This window comes from Heterocephalus glaber, unplaced genomic scaffold, assembly GCF_053883595.1.
Source record: "Heterocephalus glaber isolate CG9 unplaced genomic scaffold, H.glaber_assembly_v1.0 deba00001795, whole genome shotgun sequence".
NCBI classification, from domain to species: domain Eukaryota; kingdom Metazoa; phylum Chordata; class Mammalia; order Rodentia; family Bathyergidae; genus Heterocephalus; species Heterocephalus glaber.
This window is the reverse complement of record NW_028258476.1, coordinates 2032230-2051251: the sequence shown is the minus strand read 5'-3', so window position 1 is coordinate 2051251 and position 19022 is coordinate 2032230. Positions and strand designations below refer to the sequence as shown.

General features: G+C 61.0%; 1 protein-coding gene across 3 annotated transcripts in view; it reads right to left on the bottom strand.

The window, feature by feature from the left end:
- Positions 1–202: 202 nt before the first annotated feature.
- The window catches only part of Iqgap3 (IQ motif containing GTPase activating protein 3), a 35967-nt gene continuing 17147 nt past the window's right edge, over positions 203–19022 (bottom strand). For 2 of the 3 annotated variants that reach the window (XM_021249450.2, XM_021249451.2), the window contains exons 14-38: positions 18365–18486; positions 18118–18281; positions 16831–16921; positions 16017–16184; positions 15779–15918; positions 15516–15686; positions 12638–12721; positions 12435–12506; positions 12289–12358; positions 10558–10766; positions 9936–10088; positions 9520–9683; positions 9065–9289; positions 8172–8312; positions 6749–6833; positions 6150–6382; positions 5768–5900; positions 5554–5656; positions 5014–5140; positions 4364–4451; positions 3501–3830; positions 3032–3198; positions 2756–2857; positions 2171–2279; positions 203–1740 (exon numbers count right to left, since the gene is read on the bottom strand). In XM_021249450.2, coding sequence (XP_021105109.2) covers positions 1627–1740; positions 2171–2279; positions 2756–2857; positions 3032–3198; positions 3501–3830; positions 4364–4451; positions 5014–5140; positions 5554–5656; positions 5768–5900; positions 6150–6382; positions 6749–6833; positions 8172–8312; positions 9065–9289; positions 9520–9683; positions 9936–10088; positions 10558–10766; positions 12289–12358; positions 12435–12506; positions 12638–12721; positions 15516–15686; positions 15779–15918; positions 16017–16184; positions 16831–16921; positions 18118–18281; positions 18365–18486 — 3565 coding nt within the window. In that variant the 3' untranslated portion in view covers positions 203–1626. The remainder of the gene's footprint in view (positions 1741–2170; positions 2280–2755; positions 2858–3031; positions 3199–3500; positions 3831–4363; positions 4452–5013; positions 5141–5553; positions 5657–5767; positions 5901–6149; positions 6383–6748; positions 6834–8171; positions 8313–9064; positions 9290–9519; positions 9684–9935; positions 10089–10557; positions 10767–12288; positions 12359–12434; positions 12507–12637; positions 12722–15515; positions 15687–15778; positions 15919–16016; positions 16185–16830; positions 16922–18117; positions 18282–18364; positions 18487–19022) is intronic. The other variant, XM_013067940.3, reaches the window with a different exon arrangement.

Genomic DNA, 19022 nt, shown 5'->3' with positions numbered 1-19022 from the left:
GGTCTCCAGCTTGGCTGATAAAACCAGAAGGGAAACTCCAGCATTGTCCCAGGGAGGGACAAGGAGCAAGTGCCCCACCTTGGGAAGACTTTCCCGGCTCCAGCAGGCAGCATGGCTCACCCCAGCTTGCCCTTCTCCGGGGGGAGCCTTGTGACCCTGAGACCTGCACTTTGCGAGGTGAAATAAAGGCGATCAACAGATGTGGGGGAAATGTCTGCTTTTATTTTAATTTTTTCAAACACAATTTTTGGTTGGGGGGGCAGTACCAGGGATCGAACTCTGGACCTTGTGCTTTTGAGGCAGGCGGTGGAACCACTGAGTTACATCCCCGGCAGGCGGTGGAACCACTGAGTTACATCCCCGGCCCAACATCTGCTTTTATTAAAATGGGATCAGAGGGCAATAGGGACAGGAAGTTGGAAGGCATGGGGTGGACAGATGGTAGCCGAGGCAGGACAGATGGAAGGCAGCTGCTGAAGAGCAGCTCGGAGGCCGAGGGTCCTGTGGGTTCGAGGATTGGAAGAGACCACTGTGTCCCATAGGAAGCTGAGATAAAGGGTTCTTAAACAATGGGAGCTCCACTGTCCGCCCCCGGGGGACTTCACTGTTTCATTATCTCGTGGTGCCGAGGATGGAGCCCAGTGCCCCACACATAGTAGGCATGTACTCTGCCACTGTGCGACCTCCCCAGCCCTTTCTAAAACTTTTTTGACACAAGATCTTGCTAAGTTGCCCAGGCTGCCCTCAAATTTGTGATCCTCCTGCCTCAGCCTCCTGAGGAACTGGGATTACAGCCATGTGCCACCACTCAAGGTGACTTTAATACAAGGTAGGGAAGACTGGCATGGATATTAGTCTTTTTTTTGGATACTGGTTATCAAACTCAGGACCTTGCGCTTGTGAGGCAGGTGGCAGAACCACTGAGCTAAATCCCCAGCCCAGATATTAGTTTGAGAAAGGGAAATGAAAACTTTCTTTGAGCTGAAAAAGATGAAAGAATCAAAACCATGATTAAGACTGTGCAATGGTCTGGAATACAGGGTGAGAGGCGGAGTAAACACCCCATTGACCCACATATGAAACAGACCCTAAGCAAGGGAACGAGATCTGAGCTCCACGGGAGGTCAACAGGGCCACAGGACCATGTGGGCACAAGCTCTGCACTCACTCCTGCCGGGGAGGAGGGGCTGGAAGCGCCCTGGGGTTCAGCAAGGCCCAGACCCCACTGGGATGAAGAGGAGGAAGACGGGGAGCTGGCCCAGCTCTGCAAGTCCGGGAGAGGATGGCCCAAGGGAACCAGGCCACTGAGGCAGCGCCTGTCACAATGGGTGACCAGGAGGGGGCAGCAGCAGACGTGGACCCGCAGCGTCCCAGGCAGCATGCAGATCCCAGGCTTGGTTCGTTTGCTGGAAGAGGCCGGGCTCCCTCCCATGGGGTGTGAAAGCCGTACAGTGGGGATCAGGGCAAGGCCCACTGCAGGAGGAGCCAATGTCCCGAGGCCAGGCAGCCCCCGCTGGCTGGGGACCAGGGGGGACTGTGTGCCTGGCCAGGCTGAGGCCCGGTGTCTGTGGGGAAGCAGAGCAGGGGTGGGGATGTAGAGGCTTGGCTGGCACTGCTGCGCTGCCGTCACTTCCGCAAGAACTTCTTGTTGAGCAGGAAGATGAGGAGGTTGACATTGACCCGGGCCTTGTTGAAGAGCTTCATGACGGCGACGCCCTCGTACTGGAGCTGCAGGAGGTCCTGGAGGGAAGGGACAGGGAGGCCCATCGGCCTCTGACTCCTGAGCATCGGGGCCTGCGGCCCTGGAAAGCCACCTCAGCCCCGATGAAAACAAGGCCAAGAGCAAGGACCGGGATTCGGCTGAGTGACAACTAAAGCAGAGCCAGGGCGTGAAATCAGTTTTCTTGCTCAAAGGCAATACAGCAGGGCAGAATGATGGGTTTAAAATCGCTGCCTCCCGGAGCAGGGCTGCACCTGAGGCTGGCTTCTTCACCTTCGGCATTGGAGCCATGACACAGGGATGACCTCAGAGGACTGAGTGAGGGGCGGGAAGGCCCTGGCTGTGTCGGGGCCTCACATACTGATCCTGCGCCCACACTGCCAGCCGGCTCTGCTCGCCTTGGTGCCAGCTGCCCAGCGGTGCCCCAGGGCTCGCTGGCTGGCCCCTCACCTGATAGTGAAGCTGAAACCGCTCCATGTCCACACCCAGGAATTTGGCATTGACTTCAAACTTCCCGGCCTCGTCTCCGGGGCTGATGTCGAAGATGACGTTCCTGAAGCTGTTGGGCAGGATCCGCACAGGGCCTTCGCCTCCTCCCGGGCTGCAGCCCCACTCCTGCTACTCCCCAGCCTGGGCAGTGGCGAGTGTCCTCGAGCCAGGCTGCCCTTCCCTGTCGCTCCAAGTTCTCTGCCTTCTCTCAATCTCTCCATTCCTCCACCTTGTGGGGATCAGACCCAGCAGCAAGCTACCACTGAGCTACATCCAGCCCCAGCCCTTTTTGAGATAGGGTGTCCCTAAGTTGCCCTGGGGGGGGGGACTTGTGGTCCTCCTGCTTCAGCCTCCTTCAGCATCTCGCCAAGTGCACTGGCCCTACCCAGCTGTTCTCACCAGGAAGCTTTCCCAGCTTTCTAGAACCGAGCTAGGCCATCTCTGCTGTCCTCTCCTGGGGATGCATGCCGTCTCCATCCTCAGTCTAGCAGCTCCTTCCCTCTACCGATCTCCAGAGCTCCCCACAGAGCTGTGCCCCCTACGTACTGAGAGGCAGGGAGATCTTCAATTTCCAGTAAGACGCCCCTCTCCAGGAGCTGGGCGGCAGTGTAGTGAAGGGATGGCTGCTTCTTCCCCTTCCCCGGATTCCTGATCAAAAGAAGGCCCGGAGGATTCACCCCCCACTCTGCACCGATGACATACTTGTTCTCCGTGGCTGACAGGAAGGAAGCGGGGCCCGCGGGGGACCCTCCTGGGGAGCACAGGGAAGGGGCTGTGTGCTGTGCCAGGCCCTCGTGGGCAGGTGGGGTCACAGGGACCTACTTGGAGCTGGGGGCCAGGTGGTCCAGGCAGGAGCGGATGTACTGGCTGTAGTAGTCGCCCTGCTCCTCACAGAAGGCCGTCTTGGTGCTCAGGGCCTGGAAGGTGGCCCGAAGCTTGACCAGCTCCACCTTCCGCCGCTGCCGGTGCCGGCGCTGGTTTCGGATGTCCTGGAGGTTGGAGGCGGAGGGAGGGGTTGGCGGGCCGGCCGCAGTGAGGATGTTTGGGATCCAGGCAGAGGCAGCTTCCTCTGGGAGGAGGCAGCTCAGGGCTGCCGGGCCCTCCCCTAAAGGCGCTGCTAAGTCCCCTTCCAGTATGAGCTGTAAGAACGGCCCTCTTGGGAGCTGACTCTGGGCATTTTCCCTGCACAGCGCCCTCCGCCTGCTCTGGCGGGGCCCCAGGGAGAGGCCTGCACCCCCAGCGTGCACACAGGTCCCACACACGTGCCGCAGGCACAAGGCCTGGCCAGTACCTTGGCCAGCTCATCCACTAGGGCCTGGTATCCATCACTGGCACGGACCAAGCCCAGGCTCCCAAGCTGGCGCAGGTTCCGCAGGACTCGCCGTTGTTTCTCTGCCAGCGGCAAGAGGGACTGAGCCGTCAGCGAGTGGTGTCGTCGCAGCGGCTCCGGGCTCTGGGCCTCACAGGCCTGGCGCTGGCACATCAGCCGCTCATGGGCCACTTCCTGGGGGGCAGAGATGCTGGAGGGGGCCCCACCACTGTGCCCCCAACCTGGGGCAGGCCTGGGCGCTTGGTGTGCTTTTGGGTGTCGCTGGGAAATGTCTGTCCTCGAGCCTGGCTTCTGCAGGGTGCAGGAGGGGAGGGTGCGCTGACAGAGTGGCAAGGCTGGCATCACGGATCGCAGTGGGTGGGGCCCAAGGGGACCCAAACAGAAGCCGCAGCATAAAGGACTCAGCAGGTGCAGGCTGGGACTCTCAGCACTGGGCTCTGTGTCAATCCAGGGTGTGTGGGCTTCCTCCTGCCCTGGTTTCAGGACATGCCTAACTCTGAGGGCTGCCTCCACCTTGCGGCCGGGAAGCCCCTGGCTCCCACCTGCTTCCTACCTTCTCTGGCTGCCAGACCTCAAGCAGGCCTCCCCTTTCTGAGGGGAAGGGCGCCCTCTGCTCCCAGACTGCCCCCTCAAGCCTGCCGGCCCTGCAAACCCAGGGCTGTCCCTGCAGGGGGGAAGTCGGCCCCAGGGACTGCACCTGGGAGCTGAGGCCGCTGGCCGAGGACAGCTGGATGGGCGAGGACAGTGTGGCCCTTCAGGGCAGACTGCAGCGGGGGCTCAGCGGCACGGGGTGGGGAGACAGTGCAGGCTGGCCGGCCACCCACCTGCTCTCTGGGGGCCGAGAGGGACAGGACCTCCTCCAGGGAGTCCCCGGGGTGGAACTGTATGAGATCGGCCAGCATCTGCTTGGTGCTGTGGGAGAGGAGGAGCAGGGAAGGGTCTGGCTGGGGCTAGCCAGAGACCTGAGGTAGGCGGACCTCGAAGGCAGGAGGGAGCGAGGGCAGGCAGGCCCCATGTCTAGGACACCTTGTCCTCGAACTGCCTTCCTCTGGATCCTTCAGCACAAGGACTCGCTCCTACCAGCCCAGGTGTCCCCCGTGACACTGCCTCCCCCCGGGGCTCTCTGCCCTGGTGGCCAACCCAGCCCAACCTGCAGCCCTGAGGCAGCAGGACAAAGCACAACAGCCCCATCGTGAGTGAATGGGAATGGCTGGGGAAGTGGGAACTTGGCTCCCTTGGCCCAGTGACCAGCCTGCTCGGCCCCGCCCCATGGCGACCCGCCTCGCCTCTGCTGGGTAGGGCCTTGGCAGGGTCTCACGCCGCTCGGTCTGTCCTCTGCCTCGCAGAGGGAGCCCCAGAGCCCAGGTTCTGCCAGCACCCGGAGGCAGCAGCCAGGGGAAGGCAGAGTGCGCTGAGGCCATGTCCTGAAGGCAGAGGCACTGGACGGCCAGGTGGGAGCGCGGGGCCCACGCACCTTAGAAGCAGGCTCCGGGCTCTGGTGCCATCAGCGGCTGCCTCTGGCCCTTCAAACTTGCTGATGAGTGTCAGGGACACTTCGAGCTTGCTCAGGTCGGGGTGCCTGTCTGCTGCCGTGCTCTCCCCTGAGGAGGGGCGAGAACGAGGGACAGGGACACGTGTGCGTGCATGCACACCCTTCCAGGCGCTTCCTGCACTGTCCTGGGGGCTGCACAGGCGGCCACCCTGAAACCAGCTCGGGACCTTGCCTGGAGTGCGTGCGGCGCTGTCCTGCCCTCCGTCCACAGCCCCGAGACCCTCCTTGGCAGAGAGACCATGGGAACCCCAAAGGCCCGGCCCCACACGACCCACCCTGCCATGCGTGTGACAGCACCAGTCCCTCCGCTCCTGCCCACTCTCAGTCGTCTACAGGCCTGTGTGTGTCTGCAGGGCAGGAGGGAGTGTGGGAGGAAGCCAGGCTGGTTCATGTGCTCCTGCGCCCTGCCCTCGGGTGCGACCATCCCCCTGGCAGGCACAGCTGGCTCAGAGTCGAGCGTACCGATGAGGTCGGACACAGTGGGAAGCTCCCCAAGGTCCTCCAGGAGCTGGTGCAGGGGGTCCTGGTGGTAGGGGGCGATCCAGTCCTGGTGCTCCAGCAGCAGCTGAGACAGAGGGAAGGAGCTGCAGGGCCGAGCCAGCCTCCCGCCCCCCCCCCCCCCCCGGCCAACACCTGCCCGCCTGTCTAGCCCGCGCCCACCGGCTGCAGCCCTCACCCTGTGTGTGTTAATCAGCTCCCCCACCGTGATGTACACCATGGGCTTGGCCACAGCCACCGTGTCCGAGTACTCGTCTACTGCAAAACGCTCCTCCGGCTCTGGGACCTGGCAGGCTCTGCAGATGAACTTCCTGTCCCCAGAGATGGCCCATGAGTGGGCAGGGTTGGTGCCTGCGTGTGCATCCTCACCAGCCCTGCCCGGCTGGCCCTTGCTGGTGGCCGCCCCCGCCAGTCCGCCTGAGTCTCAGCTCTGGTCCACTTTTGCCCGATGTCCTGTGCAGCCCCAACCCCCATCCTGGGAGGCCTCCCTGACCCGCTCACTGCCCTTCCTAACCCTAACCCTGGCCTGGATGGAGGAGTGGGAGGCTGAGACCCAAGACCTGAACTTGAGATGTGTCTCCTCCAGGAAGCCGTTCAGGACGTGCAGGTGCTGGCTCTCCCCGGAGAAGGTCTTGCCGGCTGCTGCGTGCTGCAGGAGCTGAGCCACAGCCCCCAGGGTGTGGCGCTGGGGGGCAGCCAGGGTGCCACCCGCTGCCAGGGCCACAATGTCGAAGGCGTCCGGAGCCACCACAGCCGGGTTCAGGAAGCGGTAGTAAAGGAGGTTCCCCACCACCTGTGGCACAGGACATAACCAGGGGCCACCGTGATGGCAGTGGCCGAAGGGTGCCAGCGCTCGTGCTAGGCCCTTCCCCACTTTGCAGAGAAGAACGGAGACCCAGAGCAGCTGGGCAGCTTGCCAAGGCCACGCGGGTGGCGCACGAGCAAGAGTGGGGAGTGGGGACTGGAGCCCGGACCTTCCAGACAGGAGGCCCAGAGCTGTCCAGCCTGTCGCTCGCGCCCAGCTGCCCTCCCTTGGCAGCCTGGGATCGGTTTCTGAGGTGGAACAGACTCCCCCAGATTCTGCCTGGTGGCCTTGCTGTCCTTGTGTCTCGCAGTCACAGGCAGCAGCAGCACAAAGGAGGGAGGGGAGAGCACTCGCCTTGTGGACCTCACTCTCCGGGACATCGGGGAACTTCTCCACCAGGGCTGTCTTCAGGACTTTGGCCATGTACCGCATCCCGTACCTGGGGACAAAGCCACGGGCCCGGCCCCAGCTGTCTCTGCCCAGGGCTCACAGAGTGTGACCGGCTGCTTCTCCCTCCAGCCCCAGCCTTGTCACAGCTGACCCAAAGCACGGCCCCTCTGCCACCGAGCACTCTGGGCCTTGCCCCTTCCTCCTGCCCGTGTCAGTACCAGGGTCAGGGACCCGTCCACTCCTAAGGGCTCGGGCTGCCTGCAACCCTCCTGTCACCCTGCAGAGCGCCCAGGTCAGTGCACCCTCTTCGCCGAGGCCTCAGCCTGCTCTCCAGGAATCTGACACATGGCCAAAGCCCGGGAGGCTTCGGGCGGCCAGCTGGGTGGGCTGTGGGCTCCAGGGACACCGAGCAGTGAGCAGGAGCACTGTCCCACTGCTCACCTAGCGGAGACTGCACCGGGCGGGCCTTCCCCCATCGGCCTTGTGAGGATCAAGTGCAACTACGTCTACAAAACCTTCAAAGGCATTCAAAGGTCCCAGACTTTATTACTGTCATTCCTATCAAGGTTGCGCTACCTGCAAACTTAATTAAATTTGTTCAAAAGTGATTCCTACCTCCTAGGGTACCAGAGGCAGAAGTTTACAACTCACTGTAGACTTCTCTTTCTTAGTCTGAGGGCAATGTTTTCTGACTCCTAATTGTAAACCCTGAATATAGTTCTCAAGTTTGAGGTCCGGGTTATGAACTCTGGGTTACCCCAGCACCCCACCTTCCCCTGGGGAGTGCCAAGCACCAGAAAGGCCAGGAGGCACAGTGATCCGTCCAGATGACACTTCTGGTCAACAGTTTTAGTTGCTTTTTGCTTTGTTTTGGAGACAGGGTCTTACTATATAACTCAGGCTGGCCTCAAATTTGCAATCCTCCCGCCTCAGCCTCCCAAATGCTGGGATTATAGGTGTGCCTGACAAACTGTTTACCAAAAATACCAACTGCATTTTAAGAAAGGATAGAATGGGCTGGGATTTAGCTCAGTGGTTTCACTGCCTGCTGTGCAAGCGCAAGGACCTGAGTTCGATCCCCGGTACCAAAAAAAAAGAAAGGAGAGAATTATAACGTGGTTCATTGCTTTGAAATATTTCTTATTTCTGACTCTGTGCACCAAAGGGTGCCATTTACCTGTCTGCTCTCAGACAACAGTGTGTCCTCATCGTTCCAGGCCCCTTCCTCTAGCTCTGGTGACGCCCTGCTGGCACACATGGCCCTGCTCACTGCAGCCCAGCCCCACCCCAGAGCAGGGGCTCCTGGAACGCCTCAGAAGCACCTGCCGCCTCCCGCCTGTTCTGCCCTTCCCATCAGGCCTGGCCTGTGCCGGGCTGTTGCACGTACGGAATTTGCTCCACAGATGAAGTGATGGCCACAAGGAACTTCTCAGTCACAGCGAGGAGGTTGCGCAGGGAGATGTCCAGGCGTCTCTGCACCTCAGGGTGGCTCAAGGCCTGCTCTGGGGTGACCTCATAGGGGAGGTGGCTGTGGTAGGAGAGACAAGGTGAGGCTGGAGGCCACCCTGCCGCCCGTCCCCTTAAAGTCTTCATTGATGAGTCTGGTCTCACACAGATGCGTCAGCAGCCAGCTCGCTAAGGGATAGGAGAAAGGGCTCATGGAAGAGGGAGGGGTGGCAGGCAAGGAAGAAAGAGCTGGGGTCCCCACAGGGAGGCCGGAAGTGAGTAGGAAGCAGTAGAGATGTGTAGAGACGCTGCTGGGCACTGGAAGACGCCAGGGGCTGCCTTCAGTCCCTCCCAGTGGGGACAGCAGGGAAGCCGAGGCCTGTTTCCCCGGCTAAAGCCCCTCTTGCCCTCTAGAGCAGCCACCAGGGCCACCAGGTCTCCTCAGTGGTGGGATTTCCCGAGTTCCTATGAACTCGAACTCGGCCATGCCCCACCCACAGGCTGGCCTGTCTCTCTCATGACCTCACTCATCGGTCCATCTGTGAATGTGAACATTCACCTACTCCCTTCTCGGCCAGGAGCTTACACCTCCACCCCAGCATACTCGGTGCCATTTGCAACCCCTGACACAGCAATGAAGCCCACTTGCCTATTCATCTCTGCTCATCTCCTGTAAAGCCCACCAGGTCCTAGTCACTTACACCAGTTCCCGGTTAACGGTTAAGGGCTACCTTATCTACCCCCCAGACCCGGATCATATTTGCATAAATCGGCACGCTCCCCTGCAAGCGCACCTGGCTTCCCAGGGAGGCGGCCAAGCTGCGGCCCGCTCACCTGCGCTGCCCCGTCTGGGCCTCGCTCTGGTTGATCCAGCTCTTGTAGAGGTGGACGGGGTCGGTGTGGACGCTGAGCGCTCTGTCCTGCAGCACGTCCTGGATAGCCTTGCCCAGGATCTCCCGCAGGGCACTCAGTCCCCGCCCATTGCGGTAGAATCTCACCACCAGCCTCACCACGGTGGGGTTGCCAGTTACCATGTCCCGGGGGTGCTCCACCTTTGACCTGCAGTTCGAGGAGTCAGGGAAGCGGGTTTCATGCCTCTGTGTGGTTGCTTTTCCTTTCTGAGATCGTGGAGCTCCCCGCCAGGGAATGTCCCACCATCTCTGTCTCATTGTGCCGTCCTGTCTCCCCAGGAGGCTAGTCTACCTTGAACCTCAATGAATGTCACCTCGTGAAGGAGCCCAGGGGCCTCTCAGCCCACCCTTCCCGCGCCTGTGCTTGGGAGAACCCACTCGATCTCCTCCTGCAGCGCTGACTTGAACAGCTGGAGCAGGAGGTAGGCCTCCCGGCAGTTGGAGGCGTAGTTGTACAGACTGAAGATCACTCCTTCCATGAACCTGGTGGTTTTGTTCTGTGGCATCTGGAAGATGAGCTTGGCCAGGTAGGTGGGCTGAGTCTGTGGGCAACAGGGGACAGGCAGGGCTGAGGATGCACCTTGGGGACCCAGACTGAGGGAGAAAAGCCTTTCCTGGCAGGAACTGGGGCACAGGGGAGATTCCCGACAAACAGGAGAGGGCATCACTTCCCCAGGGACGGGGCATCAGGGTTACAGAAAGGACGTCATGCAGGCAGGGAAAGGGCCCAGGAAAGTCCCAAGGCCCCAGGGCTTTGGGTGGACTGGCTTCTCCTTCCGGAACTCTCTGCTCACCTGGAGCAGGTAGAAGAGGTGCTGGTAAGCTTCAAGCTTCTGCCGCTTCTCTTTGCTCAGCGACTTTAATCCCTTCTGCTTGTCCAGAGCCACCATGTCTGACAGCTGCTCTTTGTTTTTCTTGGTCAGCTTCTTGCAGTGGGAAACCACCTCCTGTGGGGGCCAGAGAACAGGACTGAGCCGGGGGAGCAGTGCCCTGGGGTGCGAGGGCCCTGCACCAGTCACCTCTGCTCTCACAGGGTCAAGCTGAGGCACAGCCTACTCCGCCCTGCCACTCACTACAAACTCGTGTAATTTAAGGGTATGGAAGCCCGCCCTGATCTCCGCACTCGGCCAGGGGTCCACTCTCACTCCAGTTTGTTAAACAGGAAGCAGACCCCAAGGTTGGAGACCCCGAAGTAGTCAGTCACCCCAGCCAGGCACTGCCGTTCTGCCTCTGGGGCTCTTCCCACTACGCCACACACCCACACATGGCGCCTGCCTAAGGCCTCTCCAAGGTCAAGGGCCTTGGGGCAAGGGCCGAAGGGCGTGATAAAACCCGCGAAGGGCGTGATAAAACCCGCGCATGTGACGGCTTCCCCAGCACGAGTGGTCAGCAGCCCGCACAGGCGCCCGGTCTCACCTGCAGCGTGATCCGGTTCCTCACCAGCAGGCCGATCTTGATGTCCATGAGGTTGAGGTCCTGCTCCAGCTGCTGATTGGAGCGAATCTTCCTGACCACCTCCTCCTGCAGCTTGAGCAGCTCCACCTCGGCCAAGAAGTCCTGCTGGCTCTGGTTCAGGAGGTGGGCGAACTTTCGCACCACCCCGAGGGGAGGGTGGGCGGAGTGCACTGGGGAGGGAGAGTGTGTGGGACCCGAGTGCCCCCAGGGACTCCTTGGCGGCCCTACCCAAAGCTGGCCTGGGCTGCTCTAACTGGCTCTGCTCGCAGCGCCCCAGCCCGGACTGTCCCCGGGCAGGGACGAGTCTCATCTCGCGACCAGTGGGACACCGCCGTGCCCAGCCCAGGCCTGTCATTGACCTCCACACCCAGGCCCCGGCCCCAGTGGCTCTGAGGCCCCTCGTGCTGGGCTGGCCAGGCCCTCACCCCTCATCCCCGCCGCCAGCCCCTGCTCAGCCCTGGCTGCTTCACACAAGCTCCTGCAGGAGGGCCTGGCAGGGCGGACGGGGCAGTCAGTGGGGTTCAGAATATGGGGTGGTCAGAGCTAGATGGGATTTGGTATTTAAGGAAAAAAGTCTCCGAGTGAAGCTACAGGGATAACAAGACACAAAGTCTACACTTGTAAGCATTTTTAAAGCACCTGTGAGGTCAGGACACTAAAACCACCGGCTTACTGACAGTTCACTGAGGCACAGAGAGGAGTAACCTGCCCCAGGTCACACAGCTAGTACTGAAGGAAGGAGCCAGACCTGCAGGAGGAAGGACGAGGCCCTGTGCCTACAGGCAGTCTCACAGCAGAACTGGCTCACGAGCCACAGCTCACTAGTGTGGGTCGAGCTTGGGGATCGACGGGAAACAAGGGCTCTAAGGCCAGCCAGAGCATGGAGAACGCCTCCCAGAGGCGGCTGGGAAGAGGAGGAGAGCACAGCCTCGCAGAGCTGGAGGGCAGAGCTGGAGGGCAGAGCTGGCACTGTGGTGCAGCACCAAGACACCAAGGACAGAAAGGGCCGGGCTGCGGGAGGTGCAAGGAAGCAGCTAGCTGGCTGCAGGCAGGTGGCCAAGGTCCCTGGCCAGAGAAGGGGCAGACAGGAAAGGACTGAGTAGCGAGGGAGACAGCTCCTGACCTGAACAGCCACCCTGAGGCCTGAGAGTATAGCCTGCTGCTTCAGGGCCACAGGGCCCGGAGGTAAACATGAAATGGGCCATTAGTCAGCACCACACAAAGGAAGAAGACCCTTGCGGGCTGGGCTTCGGCATTGGAGGACAAATGCCATGGGTGGCCTGGAGGGGTCCCCTTAAGGCTTGATGTGCACGTCCAGCCTTGGGAACATGGGACAGGAAGCAGGTGCTCCCTGCAGTGCCCCTACACTGCCCCACAGGGCCTGTGCCGAACCTCAGAACCACAGGTGGAAGAGCCATGGGCAGGGGAAGGGGCACAGTTACAGCTGCCTGGAGCCCGAGGGAGAGGAGGTTTCTTTAGCCTCTGGTGGTAGCTCCAGGTGGCTAAACAGCCTGGTTGGGGAGCTCTGCCTGGGACAGGCTATCTGTTATTAGAGGGCAGGATGTGAGAAACCGTGCCGTGCCATGCCTTCCCTGCCCACCGTGTATCCCACAGGGGGACACTGAGGTGCCCCAGGCCCTGGGGGTCCTAGTCGCCCTTTGAACAGGGGTGGGGGTAGCTCAGGCAGCTCACCTAACGTCCTGTAGTCATCTCGGACTTTCCTGGCTCGGAAAAATGCCTGGATCTTCACAACAGAGTCAACCTGCCATGAACAACCTGCTGGCCACCCTTGTTCTGGTCTTATGGGGAAGGCCTGGGTGGGGACAGGCGACACTCACATTCCTCTGGAAGTAGCGGAGTCGCCTGAGGTACTGGCTCCGAGCTGCCCACATCCGGGCCCAGGCCTGGATCTGGGAGGAGAGACTGCCTCAGAGGTCCAGGCTGGAGGCCCAAGCTGCGGCCTAGCCGATTCAGACAGCCCAGCGGTCACAGAGGTGAGAGGGCTCCAGGGACAAGAACCCACCCGAGTGACCACAGCTACCTTGATTATGGCATCCAGGTTTGCTTTAAAATACTGCAGCCGCTCCAGGTAAACCTTCCGCTGTCTATAACCCCGCCAATGAGCCTGCAGAGGAGGAGGGAAGGCAACCCTAGGTCTCCTCTGCCCAAGAGGCTCGGCCCGGGGTCTCCCGGGATGGAGGGAGGAAGTGGGAGGGGAAATCGGCCGTGTTCTCAAGCTTCCAGCTTCATGGGGAAGCCCCAGTGGCTGCACGTAGCCATGTGTGCCCTCTGCCACACTCCTTGGTGCCGGCAGACACGCACACCCTCACCTATACCGCCTCACGGAAACTTGATGTTACATGCAGGCCCAAGAGACATTAAGAGCATACACATACTCTCCACCCTCACCACAGCACGCATCATGCCCCAGACACAGACACCCACGAGCAGCCACCTACACCATCACGTTCTGCCACCTCCCATGCACCCGCAGAGTGGGCCAGCGGTGAAGGCCACGTGTCACGGGGCCAGGGCGTGCACAGAGCCTGTCCACGGCGACCCGCAGCCACCTGGGTGCACCTTCTCTTCACACAACACCTGCCAGCTTTGACTCCAGCAAACCTTCCCACCGAGGCACCCAGCACCCAGCCCTGAATCACCCTCCTCTGGTCTCCTTCCTAGAAGCCTCTTCCCTTTCACCCCAAGCTTGCGTGAGATTATTTTTTCTAAAGTACGGCTTGAGCCGGGTGTGGTGACGGGAGGCTGAAGCAGGAGGATCAACCTGGGCCACCTAGTGAGTTCAAGGGCACCCTGAGCTACACAGAGACTCTGTCTCAAACCAACAGTACTGCCTGGACAGTGCCTCTCTCACCCCGAACCTTCCAGAAGTTCTCGACCATCTTACCCACACTCCACATATGGCTTCCCATTGTCCCTCACCCTAAGGACTCTGTCAGGTCAGACATTTCACTTTCTTCACAACATGCCTTAGGGCATTCTGTCCCTGAACTTTTATTTATGGAGCCCTCGCCCCCAGCCCTACCTATCCCACTGAAACCCTGTTTTAGGAACCACACCCAACATCTCCCAGCACGGGCCTGGAGGGCACTCCACCTGAGAGTTGCCACTTGGTCAGGTTTAAGGACACCCCAGGGCCAGTGCTGGCCAGGCTTCTGCCCGAGGCTTGCTCAGTCCTGTCAGGACAGGATGTAGATGAGGCAGCATGGCTGCCACTCCAGCTGTCCACACAGCTGCGTAGAGGCCAGGAAGCCCCATTTCCTGCCCTCCACACTTCTGTCCTGACCCTCACCTGCCGCCTGCTGTATCCTCTGGGAAGTGCGGCAGGACATGGCAGGGGGCTGCTCTCTGCTCTGATCCCCTTAAAAATACGCCGGAGGCTGGGGAGTAGCTCGGTGCTAAAGCACTGGCCTAGCCTGATGGAGGGCCTGCGTTCCATCACCAACACTGCCAAACCAAACAAAGCAAACAAAAAGCTACGCCTGCCGCCTGCCGATCTGCATTAGCCAGAATTTAGAACCATGGTTGGGGTTCCAGCTGGGTTAGAGGTTCAGGAGAGATCAGTCTCAGGCAACCTCACTTCTGAGCCTTATTTCCCCATAGCTGGGGCCAGTGGCCTATGGCTCTCCACTGCTTCCCTCCCTCCCCCTCCCCCTTTCCCTCTGCCCCAGGACCCAGGCCAGCACCCACACAGCTCCAGCATGAGCGAAAAATCTTCCTCTGACTGCACCTCCTCCCCATGGCCATGGCCTTTCATCTCCCTGGTGTGACATTCCACCCTGGGCTCGGGAGCCCGGGGTTGCTATGACTCACAGCACCCCACAGATGACCACAGTTCTCAGCTGTGTCCTGGGACCAGTATCCCATGGTGATGACGATCTCAGGCCAGCAGCAATGGCACGCGGGCTTACCGCCCAGGCCGAGTGTCATTGCCCCCCCGTAATCCTCACCAATAGCAGGGACGGTACCATCGTTGAGTGAGAAAACAGTGCTGACTGAGGGGCTGGAGGAAAGCACATGAGGTCATGTGACCCAGAAGTGGGCGGACCGGGAGGCAAACTCCAGCCTCCAGATTTCCACTCCAAGGCCCTTGGTCCTAAAAAGCCACCAGCTGGACACCTGTCTCCCTTGAGGCTCGAAGATGTCGTCGCATCTCTACCATCACAACAGGAAGTGCTGTGACCACTCACTGTGGGGCTCGCCCCACCGCCCCTCCGTGCCCAGTGCCCCGTGGCGTGCTCAGTGGGCACTGGGCATCCAGGGACGGCTCACATCTCCAAAGGCCCCGCAGATTGCCCTTGCTGGGGAGGGGAGGTCCCCTGCCACTCAGGGCTCGCATGGAGCCCCCTGGCCACCTCCCCTGGCCTCGGGGACCATGGTCCCATCCACAGGCCAGAGGATGAGACGGAGGGGTGGCTGCCCGCAAAGGTAGAAGCCCCTCCTCTCCCCGGGCAGCCCACCCCTTCTGCTCACTGCCACACCTCCTGTCTCCTGTTCGGCCAGGATGCCCTCCTGCCGTCACTCAACTTCAACCACTCTTCCCTGGGGAGGCTGGGAAGCAGCTCTCACATGCTGGGGAGTGAGAGACGCCAGTAGTGAGCCTCACATCATGGCCCCGCCTACCTGCCAGGCGCTGCATGTGAACACACGGGACTCCTGCCCTCCTAACAGGCCTGCCACAGCCTGGGTGCTATTATTATTTCTCTTTTCAGAGAAGGAAACTTGGGCAGAGAAAAGGTAACCTGCAAGGTCACACAGCCAATGGGCGGTGGGGCTGGGGTCTGAGCCTCCAGGTCCCACGCTTCCCACCGCGACTACACGGAGGCCCACGGATCACCCTGGCCCTGTTCAGGGAGGAGGGAGCGCAGACACCGCAAGGCTTAGAAAGCCAGAGCGGCCACCTGGATCTTGATGACGGCTGGGAGCCTGGTCCTCAGGAAGTGAGACCCCTCGGCAAACTTCTGGCGGACAAGGAAGCCGCGGACGTGGGCCTGGAGCTTGACGACAAGGCCCACGTGGGCCTTCCAGAGCTGCTGGCGGTCGTGGGCAGCAGTGACCCGGGTGACGGTGGACTGTGGAGACAGCAGAGCAGAGAGAGTGTGGTCCTCTGGCGGGAAGGCAGAGGCCTCTCCTTTGGGGTGGCCCCTCCGTGATCCCCGCCAACCTGTATCTCCTCCCGCGTCAGGTGGGAGGTGTTGAGACGGCAGCCAGGGGGCTGCTCCCAGGTGCCCTGTAAAGTCTGCAGATGGAGGTAGTAGGCGGTACCGTCCTTCATGCTGTGTCGGACCCACAAAGCTGTGTCCCCTGAGCAGAAACCAAGGAAGCAGAGAAGGATCGGAGGAGGCAAGGCGGCCGGGGTCAGCACAGGAGGGGAGGGAGGGGAGGGCAGCTGGGGCCACTACCTGCACTCCGCTTCTTGGCCCGGGCCCCTTCCAGGGCCCGCTGGTAGCCGCTGGCACAGCCAGGAACCAGGCCTCGGAGGGCCACGGCGGGGTTCCTTAGCACCCGCTCCGTCTGCGCTGCCTTGCCCTCCCTGATGGCCTGATTGATGGCAGCCACGCCGAGGGCCACTAGAGGAGCAGGAGAGAGTGGTGAGTCCTTCCTCACGTCTCCCACGGGGCCTGTCCCTCAAGGGGGCAGGCTTCAGAGGAAGGGACACTCGGAGGACCCAGGGAACCCCAGCAGGCAGCGGGCGGCTGCGCCACAGGAGGAAGCGGTAAGGGGGCCCTGTGGGAGGCACAGTGGGCCAGGCCAGCAGGGCTCTGGGACAGCAAAACTGGCTCGCTTAGAAGCTTAGTGGCAGAAAATGGGCAGAGAGGCCAGGACAGTTTCCCAGGAGAAGACAGTGCGAGTGGAGGAGGCTGGTGGACACCTACCCACCCACCCGCCAGGCAGGGTCGGTCTGCACCTTCCTCACCCCTTGAACCCAGGACCCTTCTCCCACCTGAGACCGAACACTGGCCAGAGCTCACTGTTGGAACCAAACTCGAGCTGCCAGCAGAAACGGGGAATTTCTGGGCATTACATGACCACATGTGCTCACATCACAGGGAAAGGGCCCACGGGAAGCGCAGGAGGGATCAGCCTGGACTCCCAGCTCCTACTCCGAGAATCTCCTGCCTGGCTGTCTCCTGCTCTGATCCCGGTGCCTGTCTGGGCTGCAGCTGAGGCCCTGTCCCCGCCCCCCCCTCCTGGTGCCCCCGGCCGCCCACTTACTTCTCTGAGCTGTGTGTGTGTCCTGGTTAGCTCGGACCACTCCCTGGCGGATCTCCTCCAGCCACAGCACAGCCCCAGGATCCCCTGTCACCTGGGAAATGGGAAGAGAAAAAGACATGGCAGGCGTCTGGTCTTTCAGGGCCCCCGAGCCAAGCAGCCCAGCGGAACCCAGCTGCAGGCTGATGCTGAGAGCCACAGCAATGGACTTGTGGCTTCCTTGGGTCGCTGCCAGGCACAGAAGGCTCTTGCCTACCCTGATTCGGGCTGTTCCAAGCCTCAGTTCTGCATGGCCCGGGGACTCTACGAAGCTTCTCACACCCTTAGCGTCTGCCGCCTGCTCAACAGCTGCACTCCCGCCCTGGGGCCTCAGCCACTCTGGGGATGGCCCACCAGAGGCCTCACCGACCGACCCCAGCTCCCCATTTCTGTGGCTTAATTCACACCTTCTCGGGCTGATCCTGACCTGACCTTTGCCTTCTCCTTCCTGTTCTTGCTCCATTCTCTTCGAGCCACAAGCACAGGACGATCACGTGGCACAGGTCAAGTGTGCCTACCTGCCATACCGACAGCGTGATGCCTGACCCACACTTGGCTTCCTCCAACTCTCACACCAGCAACAGACTTTGTAAATGATGCTGTATTGAGCACTGACTGCCAGCACTGCTCTGAAGCTTGCTTTCCTTCCTCCTTTTTAAATTATGTTGGGGATCAAACCCAGGGCTCTGTGCATGCTAGGCAAGTGCTCTACCACTGAGCTGTACTCCTAGCCAGCCTCAAGCACTTGACTATGAATTAACGTTTATAACACACATAAAGCAACGCTCCACAGTGAGAACTCAACGAATGTCAGGCAGAGCTCCTGTCATGTGACTCTCACCCCTGTAACTGTGAGGTAAACTCATCACTGCCACACTTTTGTAGGTGAGGAGATGGAGGCCCTGGGAGGCGGGGGACACCAGTGGAGGCACAAGCTGAAGTCGCCTGGCTCAGGGGCCCTGCTTCTGCTTCCCAGTCACTGTCTGCAACATGCTCAGGGCGGTTCAGCGCAAAACCCTGCCGTCTGCTGACTCATTATCACCCTCCCTCTGGGAGGGGCTCAGGACAGGGACTGCATCTCACAGGTGAGTGCACAAGGCAGAGCAGGGAGCAGCCTAGGATGAGTCCGCACGCTGGCCAGTACCCTGTGATGAGGGCCGGCTTCCTCCCGTGCCCACTCCTGAAAGCAGCTGTCCATCAGGCCTCAGTGGGTGTTCCCCTGCTCTCCTGCCTACCCAGGCCTGAGCTCACCTGGGCCTTATGCCTCTTGGCTGCCACTAGGAGGAAATGGTACCGCGGAGCAGTAGGAAGGCTGACATCTTCCAGGCCAGCCGCAGGAAGCAGCAGGGCAGAGAGAGTCCTCTCTGAGCTGCTCTGGTCCAGAGCCTCATTGATGAGGCTGATGGCGAGAACCTCTGAGGAAGAGACGTGAGATGGGCAGGCCCCAGCCTTCTGGCTAGGGGCAGGGCTGCCCAAGGGACTGTCTCCCCACGCTCACGGTCGGTTTCTTCCTGGACCCGGGTGTTGACCTGGCTCACGGCGGCTTGTAGGTCATTCCAGCTCAGGAAGGCCCCACCTACGCCACGCACCTGCCGCAGCTCCACCAGGGCCTCGAAGTACCTGGAGCAGGGAGAAGAGCATGAGGCAAGGGCCCTGCAGCCTGGGGCACAAGTGACAGCGCTTTAGCCAGCTCCTTGAGCGCCTCAGGTGGCACTCAACGGGGCTGCCCTCCTCACCAGCTGTCTCCCCACGTCCGCTGCCTGGCTGCTCCTGACCTCCAGGTGGAACCACCCGATCCCGGGTCGGTCGTCAGGTCTCTTCCACCGGCCTTCATGGCTGGATCACCTCACCTCGAGGCTCTATGTGTCTCACGCTAAGGACTCCCCAGAGCACAGCTCCAGTCCTCGTGTACCCAGCAGCCTGCAGGGGTCTCCACGCCGACACCCAGGCAGTGCTGGAAACCCCACGGCTCACGGCCGAACTCCTGATCCCCTGCTCTCTCCCTCTTTAGCCCCAACCACTCCATCTGACCCTGCCGTCCTGCTTTCAGGGCACATCCACAAGCTGATACCTTCTCCCACCGCCTCTGCACCTTCCCCAGCCAAGGCCCAGCTATCTGGTGCTAGAAGGCTCCAAGGGCACCGCAGGCCTCCCTT